At 36.3% G+C, this 23,395-nt stretch overlaps 1 protein-coding gene across 5 annotated transcripts in view; it reads left to right on the plus strand.

Annotated features, from left to right (window-relative positions):
- Nucleotides 1–23,395, plus strand: part of MFN1 (mitofusin 1) — a 38,369-nt gene that overhangs the window by 2,641 nt on the left and 12,333 nt on the right. For 3 of the 5 annotated variants that reach the window (XM_059687081.1, XM_059687082.1, XM_059687083.1), the window contains 8 exons: nucleotides 1,968–2,103; nucleotides 4,033–4,195; nucleotides 8,609–8,733; nucleotides 10,617–10,725; nucleotides 11,825–11,932; nucleotides 15,588–15,741; nucleotides 15,854–15,921; nucleotides 22,134–22,255. In XM_059687081.1, the coding sequence (XP_059543064.1) occupies nucleotides 1,968–2,103; nucleotides 4,033–4,195; nucleotides 8,609–8,733; nucleotides 10,617–10,725; nucleotides 11,825–11,932; nucleotides 15,588–15,741; nucleotides 15,854–15,921; nucleotides 22,134–22,255 (985 nt within the window). The remainder of the gene's footprint in view (nucleotides 1–1,967; nucleotides 2,104–4,032; nucleotides 4,196–8,608; nucleotides 8,734–10,616; nucleotides 10,726–11,824; nucleotides 11,933–15,587; nucleotides 15,742–15,853; nucleotides 15,922–22,133; nucleotides 22,256–23,395) is intronic. The other 2 variants (XM_059687084.1, XM_059687085.1) reach the window with 2 other exon arrangements.

Raw genomic sequence — 23,395 nt, forward strand, 5'->3', positions numbered from 1 at the left:
GAATCAAACTTTACTTTTCCCTCCTTACTCTCCCTCACCAGATTTTGAGCTCCTTGAGGGTAGGGATCATGCCTTACTATGGTGTTTCTGTCACCAAACCTTAACACAATTCCAGTTTTGTTGGAGTGAGAAAAAAGAAGTACTGGTGTAGAACATTTACATTTACAGTTTGGGAAAAATTTGAACTGGAACAGTGACTTTGAATCGTATTTTATTCTAAAACGATAGGAAGTGAAGATAAAATTAAATATATTTTGTGTAATGAGCTAGTTATAGATTGAGTGTCATGCTTGGAGCTAGTGAATAGCAGCTTTAAAAATCTGAATTCGATTTTACTGGTTTTAGAACCTCAGGGAAAAAAAATGTTATGAAAAGAGACAAAGCAAATAAATCGGGAAGAACAAGAATAAAATGAAAAACATAGGTGAATATAATTGTACTTATTTATTCACTTAACTTCATTCACCAGAGCCCACGTATTTTATTATTGCACTTGAAAAGTATGATGAGATATGTAAGGCTTAAGTTGAATTAGATGAGTACTGGGTAAGCCAGTGGTTCTCAACCTTCTGGCCCTTTAAATACAGTTCCTCATGTTGTGACCCAACCATAAAATTATTTTCGTTGCTACTTCATAACTGTAATGTTGCTACGGTTATGAATCGTAATGTAAATATCTGATATGCTGATATTTAGGCGACCCCTGTGAAAGGGTCGTTCAACCGCCAAAGGGGTCGAGACCCACAGGTTGAGAACCGCTTCGGTAAGCTCTATCATTGTTTTGTAATCGGAGAACCAATGGGTCCAGCTGCCTGTCACTACTTGAGACAATTAAGCAGAGACAAGATTGAATTACATATGAGCGTTTATGCCGGTGGTATGGGAGAGCAACAGGTCATCCACAAAAATCTGCTCTGCAGCCCCCATAAGACAGCTGTTTATATTTGGTAGGACAAAGATTACATGGGGAAGCAGGAATCATAGGCATAGGGAAGTAGGCAAGGTGGGCTGGGTGGGACTCCATTGTTTGGACAATAAGGTTGTAATCTTCCCTTGATATTAAGCAGTTCTTGAATGAGGATGGACCACATTTCAAGGTTGACTCTTAGGTCCCGGAGGCATACAACTCCCAGTCAGGTTAGAATGTGCTTTCTTTAATCAGAACAAAACAATCAGGGTTAACAGCATGATTAATATTGCTTTTTTTATTTCTTAGCTAGTCCCCAGTATTCTATTTCTACCCCCCTAACAGTTTGTCTCCAGTTAGCCAAATGAATCTCCCATGTTTTTGCCTGCAAAATTGAAATATAAAAATATAACTGTAAGCATGTATAATCCTATAAAAACAAAACTGAAGGGCTTTTCTACTTTTCAAACCCAGGCTTATCCTTGGGGAGGTGAGGTTGGGGCTGGGTGGGATTCAATTTACAGTTCTCTTTCATGTGAAATGAGTTGTTTTTGTCATCCCTGTGGGTAGCAGATAAGAAGTGATAAGATAGCAAAGTCTTACCTAGCTTGGAGATCTTGAACCATGTCTTTGTTTCTTGGGGGGTGTCCATTCAAACTTTACTCTTAACATGTGTATCCCTCTTCTCAGCTCAAGATTTGAAGATTCAGTCAGAATGGGACAATGATAAGTGCATATTCTAGTTTCTCTGTTCAGAAATACATTTTTGTCTTAGTTGGCTGTTTTGTATTTTTGAGACCTAGATGAATAACAAACATCCCCTTTTGATTGGGCCCCTGTAAGTCTTAATAATTTTGACATTCTTTTGGGCAGGATTCTTATGAACCATTGCAAGAAGGCATTTATCTTTTACCAAATATTCAGATATGGGCATTTTTACTTTTCAAACGGCATGTTAATATACAATAGAGCCAAAATACATGCATATCTTAGGTATTACATTATGTAATTCTTAATATTCATTTGATCCACTTTTTCTAATACCATTGCAATTTTGCAGCAACGTACAGGAATTCAGAACTTGATCGAATAGCTACTGAGGATGATCTAGTAGAAATACGGGGGTATAAAAACAAGCTTTCCATCATTGGCGAGGTGCTGTCTCGGAGACACATGAAAGTGGCCTTTTTTGGCAGGTAATCCTTTATTATTTCTTCTCAAGAGTAGTTTCCAGAAATCAGCTTTTTTTTTCCTAATAGGATCAGCTTTGTTTCTGGTGTTCCAGCAAGTGGTATGTCTCCCCCCTCTCCCACAGCAGTTTCTGGCTGTGTTATGGTAAATCTGTTAGCATGCAAGATAACTTATTTTAGTTCATGATATAAAATGAAGCTATGGAGGTCAATCATATTTTTATTTTTTAAGGATGCTCATATCTAAGAATTGGCCAGTTAGAGGAATAGAAATACAGCACACCTGCTATGGCTCAGTGGTTGAGTATCAAACCATACATCAAGAGGTCGCTGGTTGGATTTCTGGTCAGGGCACATACCTCGGTTTCGGGTTCAGTCACCAGCAGGGGTTGTGCAGGAGGCAGCCAACCTATGTTGATGTTTCTCTCTCATTGAAGTTTCTACCTCTTCCTCTCCCCTCCTCTAAAATCAATAAAAACATTTTTAAAAAAGAATAGAAGTGCAGATAATGATATATATAATTGTGACTTATTCTTTTAAGCTTCTATTGATTATCAGGTATGTCTTCTGAAAGGATTCTCAGCCCCATGATTCCCAGAGAGTAGGAATTAGGCAGTTTTTTGGTTTTTTTTAAAGAATAATTTTAATACAAGGTATTATGCAGAGAATTAATGAAGCTTTTTTTGTTGTTAATCCTCACTCGAGGATATTTTTCCATTGATTTTTAGGGAGAGTAGACGAGAGAGGGAAAGACAGAGAAACATTGACTGGTTGCCTCCTGCACAAGCCCCAACCAGGGCACAGGCTGAGGAGGAGCCTGCAACCATGATACGTGCCCTTGACCGGAATCGAACCTGGGACCCTTTGGTCCACAGGCCAACACTATCCACTGAGCCAAACCCGCTAGGGTGGAAGTGCCAGTTCTTAATGTAACCCACTGGAGTGATAGAGTGATCTCTGCCGCAGCTTCTGCATTCATTTAAGGATCATTTGTTAACTACCTAAGTACCATGCACTCTGTTGGGCACCAGGGATGCAAAGACAAATGACTAGCTCATACTTGGTGACTCACATATGTGCTATGTACCAATAGAGCAATTTATGTACTCACTACACCTCATGTCTTCTAAGCTATTTCCCATCTTAGGGCTTTAGCACTTGCAATTTCCTATTCATAGAATTCTCTTTGTGTTGTTCTGTGTATGTCTGGCTCCTATTTTCTCTTCAGATCTCATCCTCAATGTTACTACCTTAGAAACCTTTCCTTTTCACTGTTAAATATTCCTTTTCAGTTATTCTCTATTAAATCACCCTGTTTATGTCCTTTAAAACAGTGTTACAGCGCTCTGTTATTTTTGTTTTATGTTTTTATTGTCTGCTTCTCCCACTTAATCATATATTCTCAAGGTCTTTGAGAGTCAAGGATGAGGTAGATCTATTAAAGAGACCCTACCTCAGGTTAAGGTGGAGTAAGAATGGGAAGGAAAAGGCCTAGAGCAGCGGTTGCCAGCCTTTCAGACCTCGTGGACCACCGGTTGGCAACCACTATCCTAGAGGTTGACGCCTCAGTTGTCCTACTTGAGAAGGAGAAATAGGTATTCACTGTGGATTTAAGGACATGGGACATTAGATCACATTTTGGGCTGGGTAGTGTCATAGAATTTGGGGCTGTGATTACAAATTTCCCCAAGAAGCAAGAAGGAGAAGGCCAGGATAGCTTTATGGGAAAGGTAGGATTTGTTTTCCTCTACTTTATCTCTCTGAAATGTACATTGCTAATATTTGTATGAATTATCAACTCTTTTATGAAAAATGCCATCTGATGAAATTTTAACTAAATTTGAATTCTAGAAAAGTCAGTCTTAAACCCAGAAAAAGAACAAAGTTTTTATTGTTATGTTTTGTTTTTCATGATTTTGTATATTCATTCTTCAGGACAAGCAGTGGGAAGAGCTCTGTTATCAATGCAATGTTGTGGGATAAAGTCCTCCCCAGTGGGATTGGCCATACAACCAATTGCTTACTGAGTGTTGAAGGAACCGATGGAGATAGAGCCTATCTTATGACAGAAGGATCAGATGAAAAAAAGAGTGTGAAGGTATTACATTTGACCTTAGCAATATAATGTATTTTAAACCATGCCCTAGTTCTTTAAAAAAGAATTATAAGATGTCTGCATTGCTGGAGATGGAAGAACCATTAATGTCTGTTCATGGCTTTTAAAACCATCAGTAATGTTTTAAATTCTCTAAAATTCTTTTGCTTCAGAGTTAAATTACTGGGATAAGAAACCCTACCTTAACTTAAAATGTAAGTTAATAAAATATAAAAGCTTATTAATGCCTGACCGAAGTGGCTTAGTTGGTTGAGTGGCCTCCTGTGCACCCAAAGGTTGCCGGTTCAATTTCCAGTCAGACCACATACCTGGGTTGCGGGTTCGATCCCTCCGGGTCATATATGGACCTACATAAGGCAATCAATTGATTTTTCTGTCTTTCTCCCATTCCTTCTCTCTCCCTTCCTCTCTCTAAGCATGTCCTCAGGTGAGGGTTTTTTGTTTTTGTTTCTGTTGTTTTTTTAAAGAAAAGGCTTACTAAGTTTTTAAAATAATGTCCCAAGAAAAAATTGAAGTCTTTTTAAAGAAAATTTCCTTTCATAAATTTCCTAATGGATTCAGTACCACTAGATTCCTTCAGCTAAAAACAATAAAAAAATTGGATATAAGAATTGACTGGAATGAGAACTACTGGTTAAAGGCATTGTTTCTCACTACAGTCACTTTTTCTTAAGTCTTTTGTTTTTAAATATATTTTTATTGATTTCAGAGAGGAAGGGAGAGGGGCAGAGTGATAGAAACAGAGAGAGAGAATCATTGATCAGCTGCCTCCTGCATGCCCCACACTGGATATTGAGCCTGCAACCCAGGCATGAGCCCTAACCGGGAATCAAACCTTGACCTCCTGGTTTATAGGTCAACATTCAACCACTCTGCCACTCCAGTTGGGCTAAGTCTCAATTTCTGTACCACAAATGCAGAAGTTCAATGTTTGAAGATCTATACCATTTTAGTTTTTGGTAAATTGTAGGTGAATTCATGGGTCTGGTGTTTGCTGTTTGATCTTTATCAGATAACTCAGTCTGTGTAATACCCTTCAGAGTAGTTCTGAGGAATGAGATAAAGTTTATGAAATGATTTCTTTAAACTTTTAACCTATACAAATGAAGGAATAATTTATTGTGAAATCAAGATTTTTAGCAAATTAGAATTCAAATTGCCTGTGGCTTTAGATCCTCAAGTCAGATATGCTGTGATATTTTTTTTTCTTTTTTTTTTTTTAATTAAATCTTTATTGTTCAGATTATTACATTTGTTCCTTTTTTCCCCCCCCCATAACTCCCCTCCTCCCAATTCCCGCCCCACCCTCCACCCTCACTCCCCACCCACTGTCCTCATCCATAGGTGCACGATTTTTGTCCAGTCTCTTCCCACATCTCCCACACCCCTTTCCCCCCCAAGAATAGTCAGTCCATTCCCTTTCTATGTCCCTGATTCTATTATAATCAACAGTTTATTCTGTTCATCAGATTATTTATTCACTTGATTCTTAGATTCACTTGTTGATAGATGCATATTTGTTGTTCATAATTTGTATCTTTACCTTTTTCTTCCTCTTCCTCTTCTTAAAGGATACCTTTCAGCATTTCATATAATCCTGGTTTGGTGGTGATGAACTCTTTTAGCTTTTCCTTATCTGTGAAGCTCTTTATCTGACCTTCAATTCTGAATGATAGCTTTGCTGGATAAAGTAATCTTGGTTGTAGGTTCTTGGTATTCATCACTTTGAATATTTCTTGCCACTCCCTTCTGGCCTGCAAAGTTTCTGTTGAGAAATCAGCTGACAGTCGTATGGGTATTCCCTTGTAGGTAACTGAGTTACTTTCTCTTGCTGTTTTTAAGATTCTCTCTTTATCTTTTGCTCTTGGCATTTTAATTATGATGTGTCTTGGTGTGGTCCTCTTTGGATTCCTTTTGTTTGGGGTTCTCCGCGCTTCTTGGACCTGTAAGTCCATTTCTTTCACCAGGTGGGGGAAGTTTTCTGTCATTATTTCTTCAAATAGGTTTTCAATATCTTGCTCTCTCTCATCTTCTGGCACCCCTATAATTCTGATGTTGGTACGCTTGAAGCTGTCCCAGAGGCTCCTTACACTATCCTCGCATTTTTGGATTCTTTTTTCATTTTGCTTTTCCGGTTGGATGTTTTTTGCTTCCTCGCATTTCAAATCATTGACTTGATTCTTGCGCTCCTCTGGTCTGCTGTCGGGCGTCTGTATAATATTCGTTATTTCAGTCCGTGTGTGCTTAATTTCTAGTTGGTTCCCCAATATAAGATCGAGGGTCTTATTAGTTTTCGTGTAGATCTCATTAAGTTTATCGGCAGCTTCTAAACAGTTCTTGAGAGACCTTAAAAGTGTGGTTCTGAACTCTATTTCTTCCATTGACAATTTTGTCCTGTTTCTTTGTCTCCGCATTTTGTTATGCTTCCTTGGTGCACCCCCTAGTGGTCTTTGTTCGCAGTCTTATAGATAAATCTTGATTGTTGTAGCTAATTCCAGGGAGGGTTTGACCTCCAGGCCAAGTGGCTATGAGAATCAGCTGTGTCAGTAGTGAGAGAACTTCTGTCCTCTAGGGAGGTGCTAATCTAGCCTTTGCCTGAGGCTATCTGGCAAATGCCTCTGGGCAGGGCTTGGGCGGGGCGGGTCGCACAGGATCAACAGGGTGGCCCCGAGAGAGCAGTTATGGCGGCTCTCAGTCCTGTCCCCAGGGGCTCTGCCTCTCTGAGTCCCAGCACCCGCTGCAAAGCTCGGAGAGAAAGCTGCACTCGCTCTGACCGAAGCCAGACAGTCCCGCTTCTCCCGTTTGAGTCTGGGTCCCTAAAGACTCGCCCGGATCTGGTGCTCAGAGTCTGCGACTCCCTCCAGATTGAAAACAACAACCGCGCCCTCCGCCGCCAGCCCGCTCCGCACACTCCGCACCTCAGAATTTGACTTCAGCACTGCGCCTCCTCTGAGTGTCCGTGTGCGTTTCTCTTTCCTCCTAGTTGTAGGACTTCCACTCAGCCAGCGTTCCTGTGGTTCTGGGTGATGTCCCTTCCGTTTTTTGGTTTCACTTTTGAAGTAGTTGTTCAAAGCAGCAAACTCCGGCGTTAACCTATGCCGCCATCTTGGTTCTCCCTGCTGTAATATTTTAAAGTAATCATTTCTTTTTCCTGATCTGTGCTATTTCCAGTCCTCTTCCTTTGTGTTCTTTTACTCCTCTCCCTTACTCCAAAATTTGAATTTGTTTACCTCAAGTAATGGCCTGCTTTAAGGTATAGGTAGGCTCTGAGTATCGTGCTCATGTTTGAATAGTTAACTTAGTAAAAGAAATGCAACAGTAATAGCTAGTACTTGTAATAACTCAAACCTCACCACAGTTTTGTAAATAGATGCTTTTATTTTAATTTTATAAATGAGACATCAAGATTTTAGTACAAGTTTATAATTCTATCAAAAAGTTTATGAAGCTGAAACCGGTTTGGCTCAGTGGATAGAGCGTCGGCCTGCGGACTGAAAGGTCCCAGGTTCGATTCCGGTCAAGGGCATGTACCTGGGTTGCGGGCATATCCCCAGTGGGAGATGTGCAGGAGGCAGCTGATCGATGTTTCTCTCTCATCGATGTTTCTAACTCTCTATCTCTCTCCCTTCCTCTCTGTGAAAAATCAATAAAATATATTTAAAAAAAAAAAAGTTTATGAAAGCAACAAAACAACACAACCTACCTAATAGTGTCATGATGGAGATTCACTTCATCCCTGATCAGGACTGTTGTGCCCATTTGAAAATAGATGTTCCTCTTTACAATTTGATATAGATCACAAATAAACCACAGAGGTATAAGTGCTGATGCCCTTCCTTAATGACATTTCTTCTATTCCTTGTTATTTCTGTACAATACACATTCATTTTAGAAGAGTCGGAAAGTACATAAATAAACACAAAGAAAAACTCCAAACAAAACTCACACACTTCCCAAAAACCAATGGAAGCCCTTTGGTATAGTTAAATTTGTGTTTCTCTGTATTTTTAAAGCAGAATGGCTATCATGTGCTATTTCCTGATTTGCTTTTTTCCCCTTGATATACATTTATTTTCCTACATGTAATATCAATTTCTGAGACTGCATAGGATTCCACTACCAAGTTCTATTTTTGGGGGGCATTTAGAATGTTTACAGGCCTGATTATTTTTGCAGAATGGTATGAATAAACTGTTTTAAGGGTATCACTTTTTTTTTTTTCTATTTGGTAATTCTAAAACTTGGGTTTTTCAAGATTCTCAAATGGTTTTATTTCAAATTATTTAAAATTCTGATTCTTAGCATATTTACAAAAATAAATGTTATGCCAAATTATACTATTTTTCTTTTTTATTACAAGTAAATGTTTTGCTTTTGCTTTTCCTCCCACTTTAGACAGTTAATCAGCTGGCCCATGCCCTGCATATGGATAAAGACTTAAAAGCTGGCTCTCTCGTGCATGTGTTTTGGCCAAAGGCAAAATGTGCCCTCTTGAGAGATGACCTGGTTTTAGTAGACAGGTAAAATTACATATGAATTGCATTTTCTTTTTGTAAAGGTGTATTTATAAAATAATGCTGCTTGCTTTAGCATGTAGTACATAAAAATTTTAAATGTTCAATTGCTGCTTTGTTCTTATTTTCTAGACTGTTAAAGAACAAATAAGGTGTTTGTTTTTGTATCTTAATCATATCATAAAAGTGCCAATTTATCAGCATTTCTATTATAAAAAATTTCAAGGATAGTTACTTTTGTCTTATTTCTTTGTTTCTCTAGATTGACTTCATAGTTTGTGTAAATCTAGGTACCTAGGTAGAGAATTCTAAATAGTTAATTTTTTTAAAACTAGTAATTAATTTATTCTTGAGATCAAGTTTCCCAAAATAACTTCACTGGACAATTTATGTAGCTTTTCATTGGTCAAGAATTAATCAAGTACTTTTGGAATTTTTTTCAAACTCTTCTCATTAATTTGCATTTATATATGTTTTTAAATCACCTTACTACACTAATGCTTAATAAATGATAATTCATGTCTGTTAAGCAATGTCATTTACCAAAAAAGGTACTTAAATTATTTTTTATGTGTTCTTTTGTTTTCTTCAGTTAAAATTTCAGTGTTCTGTGGAATCCATTTTGTTTTTTGAGGACAGGCATTCCTTTTAGAAGAGTTTTCCAATTAATAGAAATAGCTCAGATGAGAGAGAAGATGCTTGTGAAATAAAAATATTTGGTTTAAATAGAGTAATATTAGCTAGTTAACTTTGCTTTTATTTCATGGTCAGAATGTATCCATGACACTTACCTATCAACTCACCAACTTGTCTCAGGACACATTAAGACAACTTGAGGGATAGCTGCACTATAAATTTTATAGTATAGATTGTACACTATATTTATGTCTAGTAGAGGGTGTTTTATTTTTTATTATTTATGCTTATAAGCACCTAGTCTTTTGTGAGCTGTACTGAATGTAGTTGCTAGAACCTTATTTTTTAATTTCTTCTTCTTTTCTTTTTTTAATATTTTTATTGATTTCAGAGAGGAAGTGAGAGGGAAAAATAGAAACATTAATGATGAGAATCATTGATTGTCTGCCTCCTGCATGCCCCCTGCCAGAGTTCAAGCCTACAACCTGGGCATGTGCCCTGACCTGGAATCTAACTATGACCTGCTAGTTCATAGGTCGATGTTCAACTGAGCTATACCGGACGGACAAGCACTTTCATTTTGTTTTTTTAACACATTAAGCAGCCAGCCTATTTTGTCTTCCGGACAGAAAGTATAGTGTCAGTCACCGGTGACTGGGTGCTTAATGTGTTAACATTTTTATTGACTTCAGAGAGGGAGGGAAAGAGAGAGAGATTGAAACATCAATAATGAGAATCATTGATCAGCTGCCTCCTGCATGCTCCTTTCTGGGGATTGAGCCCTCAACTTGGGCATGTGCCCTTGACTGGAATCGAACCCGGGAACCTTTGGTCTGCAGGTTGATGCTCTGTCCACTGAGCCAAACTTGGCTAGGGCAGCACCTTCATTTTTTATTATACATTAGCCTTGTTTGTTTTTAGTACTTATTTTTTAGCTTTCCAAAGCATAAACATTTAAGAGATTAAACTATTGCTCTTGCTGGGTGGCTCCTTTTTTTTTTTTTAAGCATTTGTTCTCAATTGGACAGGCTCTGGAAGTTCCTTGTCAGCAGAATAAATATGGAGAATTACTTATAGCACAGGCTCTCACCTTGCCACAAGTGCTTTCTTATAGGTGAAAAAGTAATGTAAATCTCCTGGGTTTGATACTGATGACTGATAGAAATTCTGTCCTTTAGACTTTAAACTATTATAAAAGTTACAAAAATTGTCTTTAAGAAATGTTATATAATTTTTTATTTTATTTCCATTAGTCCAGGTACAGATGTCACTACAGAGCTGGATAGCTGGATTGATAAGTTTTGCTTAGATGCTGATGTCTTTGTTTTGGTTGCCAACTCTGAATCAACATTAATGAACACGGTAGGATTTAATCATATACAATTAGTGGAAGGAAATGAAATGGTGCCTGTTTTAATTCTGAAAAGTGAGGGAAATCCAAATCTTGGATTAGAAGGAACTTCTAAATCAAGGGTGAACGAAGGGGTTTATATCTCCATGAGACTAAAAGGGCTTATTTTGGTCTTGAGTGTTCCCAGGGTTTGATGGCACTAGCTTCTACTGAATCTTTGTGTGTTGTTGACCTTTACTGTGGTTATTTGCCAATTTCAGAAGGAATGGGCACCAGCATTGTTAGGATACTGACTTATACCACACACCACCACCACCACCACCACCCCCCTCCAGCAAGATCTTTGTTTTGTTGCAGTGTTATTAGTGTTGGAGTGGCCAATAGCCTAATCTATGTCACATAGACCAGGCTGTTGTGACAACACTGACAGTCGTTTATAACATGATAGTATAAAAAAAATGGATAAATCTTTAAAATCTGTTAGAATAATTCCATTATTGGGGTGGTGGATAAACAAACTTTGATATGCCTCTGACTTTGATGCCTTCATTTATACTGTTCCTTCCCCATATTCTTCCCCCCTTCAAACTTCATTTCAAAAAGCCCTGTTACCAGTACTTTCAAGGCCACCTTTATTACCTCTTCCTTCTTTATGGAGCTTTTCATAATTTCAACTAGACAGGGTGTCTCCTTCCTTTGAATAGTACCAGCATTTATTTATAGTATTTTTGGCACATACCTTTCTCTGTTGTTTATTATGATGTGTTGTAAACAGGTCTTAATCTTAAAAAAAGATTTGCTGTAGTTTTTTGAAAATTTGGACAAAATTTTCGTATCAAGCAATACCTTTTAAGTATTTGTTTAATTGAATTTCAAAAGACTAATGGCGGGATCAGGAAAACCTTCGCTTTTCCCTTTCTTATGTTTTAGTTTCCTTATCTTTGAAAAGTTTAATGCTTATAGTGCTTTGGGATCCTTTATCAATGGCTGTTAATCACTGTTGTCTAAATGGTTCCAAATTTTAGATTATAAGAAAGTCTTAATTATAAATACAAATATAAAAATACTTTTTAAAAGTGAACATACTGTTGGCCATTTGATGTTTTTTAGGAAAAACAGTTTTTTCACAAGGTAAATGAGCGACTTTCCAAGCCTAACATTTTCATTCTGAATAATCGTTGGGACGCCTCTGCATCAGAGCCAGAATATATGGAAGATGTAAGTTCTTTTCCCCTTAATACTTGAAGTTATACTTATGTACATTGTTATGGGAGGGAACTGTATACCTATAGTAGAGCACATCATAAGCAGCTATTCTCTCACTTGAAAGAATATAATTACAGGAAATCTGAAGTCAGTGTTTGATACAGATGTTATTAAGCTACCTGGAAGGAAAATTATGTTATAAAAGTACTATGTAATCATTTTAGATCTTGAAACTTCCTTTTTCTTTTAATTTTTTATTGAAGTATAACATAATAGAATAGTGTACAAATCATATTCCTGCTCAGTTAAATTTTACAAATTTAGCACAACTTTGTCAGGATCTAGATCGAGAAACAGAACATTCCCAGCACTCCAGTATTCCCTCCCTTTCACTCTCTGTTCTTCCTCCAAAGGATAATTACCTTGGACTTCTAACACCCTAGACCAGCGGTTCTCAACCTGTGGGTCGCCATCCAGTGTGTCGTGACCCCTTTGTGGGTCGAACGACCCTTTCACAGGAGTCACCTAAGACCATCAGAAAACACATATATAATTACATATTGTTTTTGTGATTAATCACTATGCTTTAATTATGTTCAATTTATAACAATGAAAATACATCCTGCATATCAGATATTTACATTGCGATTCATAACAGTAGCAAAATTACACTTATGAAGTAGCAACGAAAATAATTTTATGGTTGGGGGTCACCACAACATGAGGAACTGTATTAAAGGGTCGCGGCATTAGGAAGATTGAGAACCACTGCCCTAGACTAATTTTCCCAGGTGTTCAAATTTATGTAATAGTCATACCGTATCTACTTTTGTGTCTCAGGTTTCTTTTCAACATTATGATATGCAGTCACAGTGTTGTGCATAGTTAAGAAGCATTCTCACTACTGTATGATATTTCATCCTGTGATTAACTACACTTGATTTATTCGTTCTGTTAGTGATAGGCATATGGATAAATTACCTGTATTTAGTTATTTGGATAATGGTACTGTGCATATTCTTTTATATATACATATGTCTTTTTGTGACTCATAGGTTTATATTTCTTTTGGGTATATATCAGTGGTTATCAATGTGAGGGGTTGGGCAGTTTTGACCCCCGGGAATATTTGGCTATGCCTGAAGACATTTTTGTCACAACTGGGGAAATGTACTACTGGCAAACATAGCCCAAGAGTTTTCGAAAGTGCTTATACCTGTTTATGCTCCCACCAGGTGACTGAGGGTTTCAGGTGATTTATATCTCCATCAACACGTGGTATTTTGGTCATGTTGGTGATTTTAGAACTTCTTTTTAAAAAGAAGTGGCCAGTGTGGCTCAGTTGGTTGGAATGTTGTCTTGTACACCGAAATCTGGCATTTGGTCTGTAAATAATGTCTATTTAATTTGCTTGACACTGTTTCTGATTTTAATTAATAGTTGTATATGTTTATCATAAAAGATACATAAAATGCATAAAAAATTAAAATTTACACTATTCCATTACAGTTCACATGTTAGATTATTTGCTTTCATTGTTCTTCCCACACCCCAAATTAGAATTTTGCTTAATATGAAGTTTTATATCCTGGTATTAAATTTTTTGTTGTTAATCTTCACCCCAGGATATTTTTTCCATTGGTTATCAGAGAGAGTGGAAGGGAGGGGTAGAGACAGGGAAACATCGATGTGAGAGAGACACATCAATTGGTTGCCTCCTGCACGTGGTGATCAAGCCCACAACCAAGGTATGTGCCCTTGACTGAAATCGAATCTTCAACCCTTCGGCTCGTGGGCCGATGCTCAACCACTGAGCCAAACTGGCCAGGGCATTAACTCTTGTTTTATAATCACACTCTTTCAAATTGGGGTCTCAATCATCAGAGAATTAGGAAGTATCACCCATAGATGGTTTTTCTCTATTCTTATGTAGCTTAAGTTTTTTACTTTTTTTTTTAATTAAGTAGTTTGTTTATTTTTCTTTAATTAAATTTATTGGGTTGACATTGGTCAACATGAACATATAGGTTTCAGGTGTGAGTTTCTATGAGCTTAGTTTTATTAAGTATTAAAATAGAGATTTTTTATTTTTTTTATTTTTATTTTTAAATATATTTTATTGATTTTTTTACAGAGAGAAAGGGAGAGAGATAGTTAGAAACATCGATGAGAGAGAAACATCGATCAGCTGCCTCCTGCACATCTCCCACTGGGGATATGCCCGCAACCCAGGTACATGCGCTTGACCGGAATCGAACCTGGGACCTTTCAGTCTGCAGGCCGACGCTCTATCCACTGAGCCAAACCGGTTTCGGCTAAAATAGAGATTTTTTAAATCATAGCCATAATGCTAAAGGCTAGTACCAAGCCCTAATTCTAACCCTTAGTCCTAACTTTAATACCCAAGTGTTAATCTTAAACCTAACATTGCACTCTTAATTCCTAGCTAATACATTCTCCCCAATTTTTATTACCAGTGTTTTTAAGAATTGGAATATATTGTATACTAGGGGACCAGTGCACAAAATTCATGCACTGGGTGTGGGGCGGGGGGGAGTGTCCCTCAGCCCAGCCTGCCCCCTCTCACATACTGGGAGCCCTCAGGTGTTGACCCCCATCACCCTCCAATCGCAGGATCGGCCCCTTGCCCAGGCCTGACGCCTCTGGCCTAGGCGTTTGGCCCCGGCAGCGGGGACCCACAGCTGCAGCGGCCCCGCGATCGTGGGCTCCGCTTTAGGCCCAGGCAAGGGACCTCTAGCTCCCGGGACTGCCAGTTTCGACCATGCCCAGCTCCCATCGCTGGCTCCACTCCTACTTCCTGCTATCACTGGCCAGGGCGGAAAAGGCACCTGATTCTCCGATCTTAGCTCCCCCCTGGGTTTCCGATCACTGTCAGTGGCAGGGGGCTTCTTCCTGCTTTCCCTTTCGCCTCCCTGCATTGTGCCTACATATGCAAATTAACTGCCATCTTGTTGGCAGTTAACTGCCAATCTTAGTTGGCAGTTAACTGCCAATCTTAGTTGGCAGTTAATTTGCATATAGCCCTGATTAGCCAATGAAAAGGGTATCGTCGTACGCCAATTACCATTTTTCTCTTTTATTAGTGTAGATGTTCTGACTTCAAAACAAAAATAGACTCATTGTAGCAAATTTATTGTACCTCTTATTTCCTGTTTCAAAGATATTACTAGCAGCATTGTGGAATATAAAAGCCTGAGGAAGAAGTAAAAATGCCACTCATTTTTGTAGGTGTTGGCCTGCATGTCACTTATTAATTTACATAAATATAAACATACATATGTATACACTTCATTTTGTTGTTGTATAATCATGTATATCTTTAATACAGAACTAGGGATGTCTTCCTATTCCATTAAGTACTAATATTGGTCTACAGTATATTTTATAATGACTATGTAGTATTGGATGGTCCATCAGAATTTTAAATTGACTGTTCAATGGAAGAATCATTACTTTAAGTGAAGAGACAGAAATTTCCTATCAGCAAGTATCAAACTTTAATTATTACAAGTATAATTAGAATTTGTTAAGTATATGGGAATTATAACTATGATATCACTATAAATGGAGTTTAAGTCTGTAGCTATCCATTGCAATTATATTTGTTTAGTTATTAGAATTCTTTTAATACCCTGTTTTGCTCTAGGTACGCAGACAGCACACAGAAAGATGCCTACATTTTTTGGTGGAAGAACTCAAAGTTGTGGATCCTTCAGAAGCAAGGAATCGTATTTTCTTTGTTTCCGCAAAGGAAGTTCTTAGTGCTAGAATGCACAAAGCACAGGGGATGCCAGAAGGTGGTATGTACTCATTATAGACTTACTTTTGAAATACAAGTATCCATTATAAAAATGGCATGCCAGAAATCTTACCTTACTATATGGTTTTTAAATCTTCACCTAACTGTTACAGGTGGGGCACTTGCTGAAGGATTTCAGGCAAGATTACAGGAGTTTCAGAATTTTGAACGAATCTTTGAGGTAGGAATTTGTGAATGTATTGGCTAATATAAAACCCTATCATTGAATGGAGAGTGATTATATTTTCACTATTTATCTTTGTTGATAATTTTACTGTTATTTAGTAGAGTTACACAGCAAGTGAAACAAGGGAAGTTTGAAGAATGCAAGTCCCTGCAAAATGGATGATTCGTAAGAATTGAGAATTAAAGATTCTAATTTCTTGTACATTCTTATGTATTTACATTTAAATGAGAAGCTGCTTTCTAATATTTCTTTTGTTGTGAATTGAGGGAATTTCTTTATATTGAACTTAGTATCTAATTTGGGGTAAGACTAAACAAATGCAGTTGCTGTTGGAATGGATAATAGAGCAAAGTGAAGATCATCTTTTTTTTCTTTGGACCACTGTATTTATAGAGAGATAGAACATAGTTGATGCCATGTGATGAAAGTGTGTTATATTTCTAAACTGTCTTATTACCTGTTAATTCTCCACATTTTATGCCAAATGCCCTGAACACATGAGTGAATACAAAAATAATTAAGATCTGTACTTTAGGAATCTGTTAGGAATCACTGAAGCTCAAAAATAGCTCATGTGCATGCAACATTGAGGAGGGAGGATACTTCTTTATATCTTGGTGTAGATGTTTTATTCAGAGACATTAACCGCGGGACCTCGTAGCGCAACGGTAGCGCGTCTGACTCCAGAGACATTAAAACTTATCCTGCATTTGACTGAATAGTTTTTTAGATATTAAAAGACATCTAAACTCTTATTTAGCCCTATTTAATCTAGCTTTGCCTAAATTGCATATTCTCACCCATGAATGATCTGCTGTAATTATTCTTTCTTATAAGCAGTAACTGCCTTAATGATAAGGTCATTAATGTTGAATGTAGTAGGCAGAATTAAATATTTGCTCACTATCCCCTGTCTTTAATTTGGTGAGAGGGAGAAAGATGATTAGGTAGATGAAGAAAAAGTATTAAAGAAAGAACACCCAATACCAGCTTTCTTGGTAAGATCTCTAATTGTTCAGAGACCCTCTGGGATATCAGCACATATTCTCTCAAACTAGGCCATAGGATACATGAAGTTTCAGTTATTGAAAGACCATTGCTATCTATTTTCTTTCCCTTTGCTTTCGTAAGAGATTTAATGCTCTTCTCACTCTTTTATCCATAGGAAAAATATTGGGGAGAGGATCTGTTATGTTTCCCTTGTCTTTCCTTATTTATTAACTTTTTCCTTCTTTACATCCTTTTCCCTTCCCTGTTTGTCATTGATTTCTCCTACCAAATAATATACATTTATACCTCTTTTATACTGGTTTCTGGTACAGTTTGCTCTCCAAAAATAGCTCCTTGAAGAGGTGGAGATGAGAAGAATAACAGATGTATTATAGAGCATTGGTTCCCAAACATGGCTGATCTTGAGAATAACATGAGGTGCTTTAGAGATCTGTAGATTCCTGACCTATTCCAGGAACTGAACCAGTGGAGCTAGGATGGACCTAGGAATCTGTATGTATTCAAAGCTTTCCAGCTGATTGCAATAATCAGGCAGACTTGGGAACTATTCTTTTTAGTATTTGTAGGAGGAAATTGGCACTTTACTTTTTTTTGTTTGGAAATCTAAAAATTATATACAAAAAAAAACTAAATTTTGTCTGTGTGTCCAAAGCATTTTAAGTGGCATTATTTTTTGCTTTTTGTATTTTTGAAGAAGGAAACTTTATTTAGTGCAAACAGCTCAATGGTAATACAGCATGGTTGTGAACACAGCACTGCTGTGGAACAGCTTGGAGGTGCTACAAAGCGGCTGTGGGGCTGCCCAGGGCAGGTCCCTGAGGCCAGGACCCTCTTCAGTGAGGCAGCCCCACAATAGTCTGAACCAGCCTGCGCTGTCTCCGCTGTTCTGCTCCCGGTCTTTGGTGTTTCAGCTCCAGTCGGGGAAAGTGTGCTCTGCTTTTTGTTCTTTAAGAAAGAATTCGGGGCTGTGAATTTCTCTGTGAGTGTAACTTTGGACGTATTCCATGGGTTTCAGTATCCAGTTTAGTCTTCATTATTTATTTGACATTAATAGTTTTTGGAATATCCTATTTAATACAGGAGTTAAAATTCAGATTTTTTATTCTTTTTATCCAACTTTTGTTTATTAATTTATTAGTTTCTTTGCATTGTGATCACAGACTATAGCCTCTATACACATTTTGTCTTCATTTTTAAAATTTCCCTTTCTTTTGTAGTCTTATGATTTTTGTGAGAAGAAAAACTGCCAAATTCATCATTTTTATCAAAGTCCGATTTTTGTCATGGACTTCTTTGAAATTAATTTGATTCAAAGGAGCTAAATATTAATGAACAAACATAGGGTACCAAGTTAAACAAAGCTTGATTAAATCAAGAAAATAAACATTAATTCTAATATAATGTTTCTTTTTTTAAAAAAATATATTATTGATTTTAGAGAGGAAGGGAGAGGGAGAGAGAGATAGAAACATCAATGATGAGAGAACCATTGATCGGCTGCCTCCTGCATGCCCCCTACTGGGAATCGAGCCCACAACCCGGGCATGTGCCCTTGACTGGAATTGAACCTGGGACCCTTCAGTCCACAGGCCAGCACTTTATCCACTGAGCCAAACCTGCTAGGTCTTTCTTGCTGTTTTCAACCTGTATTTGGACAGGTGTATATTCTAAGCCTTTGAGAAATCTAAATATCTTTGCTCAGTTATTTGGCCATTAACTTTTTAATAATTTTGGTTGTATGGTGGAAAAAATATATAAAATAACTCTTCTGTAAAATGTCAATGAATTTGTTGTAAAGAACATTCCTGGGATAACGGGTAAAATTTGAAAATGGACTCTGTGTTAGATTAATAGTATTGTCCCAGTGATAAATGTTCTGAATACAATAATTGTTTTCATGGATCTGTAGAAGACACATGTTCATATATTTAGTAGTAAGGTGGTGGCTGCAGTGAACTGTCATATTATTCAGGAAATTGTGTGTCTGTGTGGTTATAGCAGAAATACACACATACACACACATATATATGTATGTATATGTGCATATATATGTATATGTATGTATGTATATCTCTATATAGAGACATAACTATATATCTGTATGGAGAGCCAGAGAAGGAAGGCTAAAAAAATGAGGTTGAATGTTAATAGTTTGTATATTTACTTGAAAGGTATATTATATTGATGTTCATTCTTACACTTTCTTTTCATTTAAAAATATTTCAAAATAGTAAGTTGAGAGTGGTAAATAGGACTATATGTTATTGAGTGTTTGGGGTCTGTTATCAAGGAGGTCTTGACAAGTTTGTTTTATGTTTTAATTACACATAAATATTAATATTTACTGTGTAGCTGTGTGTGATTACTTACTAGCAGGCTTATTTAGATGATTTTAGAAAATCAGAAAACTATCTTGAGATATGCTTATTGTTTTGGTTCTAAATCTTTAATAAGTTGTAAAACAGTTTAATGATATCTTGACAAGATGGAATTTAAGTTGGTTTGATGTAGCATTTTAAACTTTTTGGAAAATTAGAGTTCCTGATAAATATATTTCTCATGAAATTCAAAAACATATTAGTAAAGTAATTCAGTAAAATAGAGTAGTTCTTTTGCAGGTTGACTCTTGATATTTTTCTGATCAGTGGGAACACCATTGTGGGATACTTTTTATTACAAGAAGATTTCCTATGTTCTTCTTATACTTATTCATCATTGTATATTTTTTAATCAAGAAGTAACTTTTATATTGCTTAATAACTTTTGGAGATCTTTTCTTTCCTGTCTAGTCTAGCTCTAATACTGTGCTGTTATCTACAAATTGAAATCTTCATTGCTGATATCTAGATCTGCTTCATCGAGGAACATAGTTTCTTTTAACCATTTTTCCTTTTAAAAATATTTTAATGCTTTTATTATTGTTTTTGTGGAGCTTAATTTGGCAATTTATGAGGCAGTTATTTAAAGTAAAACATGAGTTTTGGTTGTTAAAAATAAGCAGTTTACACTTTAAATGTTTAATATTGTATAGTTCTTGGTGGTTTTTGCTTTGGCATGTACTTGCTGAACAGGAAGCATGGAACTTTCTACCACCAATATCCTCTGGATTAGTGATATGGAGTGATGTATAAGTGAGCTTAACCACCAGCAAAAGTGAGGCTATGCAATGGAAGAGATTAACGTTTCTGAGTTAAAGCTGTATGAACTGTTAGTTAATTTAATTACCCTTGTGGGTTTACAGCTAAAGAAATGATTTTTGTTTTGTGTTCTGTACCTCAAACAAATACTTAAGAGGGCAACGGAAGAGGCAAAAGAGATTTTACATCTTTTCTACCTTAGTGAAGTGAACAGGTAACCATTTTAGAGACCTGAAGGCGAAGCATAGGTTATAAATAGTACATTAAATGAATATGTAACATACTGATTTCAAGATAATATACAGGGTGGGGCAAAAGTGGGTATACAGTTGTTTGTATGGACAATAATATAATAATTAACAAATAATAATGCAAGAATAAATTCTGTGTTTTGTGTACTCACAACTGTATACCTACTTTTGCCCCAGCCTGTATATAGAACTCTAGAGTATTAAGTGGATACCCTTTTAATCCTGAAAGCTTTTTTTAAAAATTGATTTTTAGAGGTCAGCTGCCTCCTGCACATCCCATACTGGGGATCAAGCCTGCAACTTGGGCATGTGCCCTGACCAGGAATTAAACTAGCAACCTTTTGGTGCACTGGACAACACCCAACCAGCTGAGCCACACCGGCCAGGGCTAAATCCTGAAAGCTATTTATTTTAACGAAGGATAGTAATAACTTTAGGAAGTAATGATCACAATTTTGTACTAGTTATACATATACAAAGAGGTTAAAAAAGATGAATTTAAAGAAATATTGAAGTTGGGGTATATGCCTAACTTTTAAAAATTCATCATAGAAAATAAACATGGCCTCCAAAACATCTATTGTAGTTATTAATGTTGTGACCCAGATGATGTCTTTTTTTTAAATCCTTACCTAAGGATATGTTGATTGATCTTAGAGAGGAAGGGAAAGAGAAACATCAATTGGTTGTCTCCTGCACATATCCTGACGGGGAATCAAACTCACAACCTAAATATGTGCCCTGACCTGGAATCGAACCCCCCAGCTTTTAGTGTATGGGACGATGCTCCAACCAACTGAGCCACCTGGTCAGGGCAGGTGAACATCTCTTGATTGTTCCAAGACCAGATAGTATTCTTCTGTAAATACTTGAAGTTGTTTTCAAGTGTTATATTCTGTGAAGTAAACATGAAAGGCTGATTTTAATTTAATGATTTTGCAAACGTTCAATGATGAATCACTATAAATACTTTAAATAACAAGTAGTATGCACATATATTAAAATTGAAACTAAAATTTCACAAAATAAGCATTCATTACTATATGTGATACATTCTGATATATTTTCTTCTATTTAAATAAACACTGGTCATGAAACTATGATTTGTACAACTATTAACAGGTTGTGAGCTGTATTTAGCTTGAAGGTAAAACAAATGAGATAGGGCATCATTGGGACCTATATGCACACACTGTAGACCAATGACAATAGGAAGATTATCTTTGAAATAGTTGCTATTTTTTCTATATACAATTTAAAATATTACTTAGGTTATTATTAAAGAGTATTTTTCAAATTGTGCAAGTTTTCACCTGCAAAAGTCCTTTATAATAACCTTATGTAAATCATAGCATTCAACTAAATTTTTTTAATACAGTTGAATTCTAATTTATAACTCAATAACTTTATTAGGATGCCTATTGCAAGTATGAGAAAAATCTAGACTATAAGTAGATTAAAGGCAATACAAATAAAAATAGTAATTATAAAAGAAAAACCCTTTTTAACACAAAATTTTTATTTTTGACCCTGTTATTTATTTTGAAAAATAATGTAGTAAAAACCATTGCACATTACTGTGTAAAGTTAACACAAAGATTTGAACTTGCTGTCTGAAAGTGCGTTTTACTTTTGCATCTTTGTGATTTTGTTAACCTTTGTAATTTTAAGTTGTGTTTATCATGTATTTATTTTCTATTCTAATTTCTGTTTTGGTTAAAGTTATAAACAGCAAGTTTTTGTGTTTCAATTCCTAAAAATGTTGGGATGGAATTACAGTAATGTGTATGGCTTGGGCCCCTCGCAGGAGTGTATCTCGCAGTCAGCAGTGAAAACAAAGTTTGAACAGCACACTATCAGAGCTAAACAGATATTAGATACTGTGCAAGACATAATGGATTCAATAAACGTGGCAGCAGCAGAGAAAAGGTATGAATGCATTTATTGCAAAATAAACATGTGTTTTTGTATCAAGATGAGTTCCTTAAACTAGGATTTGAAATTGTTACATTATAAATACTTTTCCTACAAAAATCAACCTTGTGAGCTTAGCTGGTGTCTACTTGCATGTTTTTAAATGAATATTAAATGTAAATATTCTGTTTATTTGTTGTACACATCATTTGCATTCCCTGGAGTTCAACATTGTGTATGGCTTGTGGTTTTAAAATGTTCAGTGGCTTTAAAATATCTGTAAAGCAGTGGAAGAATTATTTCTTCAAGCTAAATTTCTTAAAGAAGTGCAAAGCAGGTGACCCTCTTATTTTATATTCAAAGCATGATCCATCTTTTATATATTCATACGTCGATTCCTTGAAATCACTTTTTTATTCCAGTGGTTGTTTTTTATCAGTTGGCAAACAAACAAGGTAATATTATCTGCCAGCCAGAAAGTCAGTTTGTTAAGCACTACTCTCTATGTCACACTGTACTGCATGATTTTATTCCATTTATTACTTTATAAAAATTAAAATGGCAGAGCTATAAAAGAGAAAGGTAGTTGTCACAACCTTGATCACTTGAAACAATGATCAGGATGTGATTAGTTTGACAAATATAATGACGGTAAGTCTCAATTGAACCTTTAGTGAGTTTAGGCCAATCAAAAGAAAGATATAAAGCATTAAAGATTAAGTCCAAGATGACATATAATTGGGAATTTTAAATGTATTTGATGTTGCTAGGAACAACTCCTCTCCTGTCTAAATCTATTGTGTAATTTTGACACATTTGCAGGAATGTATTACCAAAAAAATTAGAGAATTTCCAACATATAAAACAAAAGGGTGAGGACCCCAGAATCTTATCTCAGGCTCTGTGCACTTTTCTGTATAATGAGATCATATTGCCCTTTATGTCCCTTTCAGCTCAGTAGCTTTATTATAGTTGCCAAAGTAGTCAGTCCGCTGGATTGACCTTACTAATTTTTTAAAAATATAGGACATTGAACAAACATGGTACGAAGAATATGTGATTGAGGATGGTTTGTATAATCATAATGCCTCAGAAACTCTTGTTAAAGACGTTCTTAAAAAGATCTCAGGTCTTTTTTCCCTGCATCATCTACAG

Source organism: Myotis daubentonii, chromosome 3 (assembly GCF_963259705.1).
Source record: "Myotis daubentonii chromosome 3, mMyoDau2.1, whole genome shotgun sequence".
Lineage (NCBI taxonomy): Eukaryota > Metazoa > Chordata > Mammalia > Chiroptera > Vespertilionidae > Myotis > Myotis daubentonii.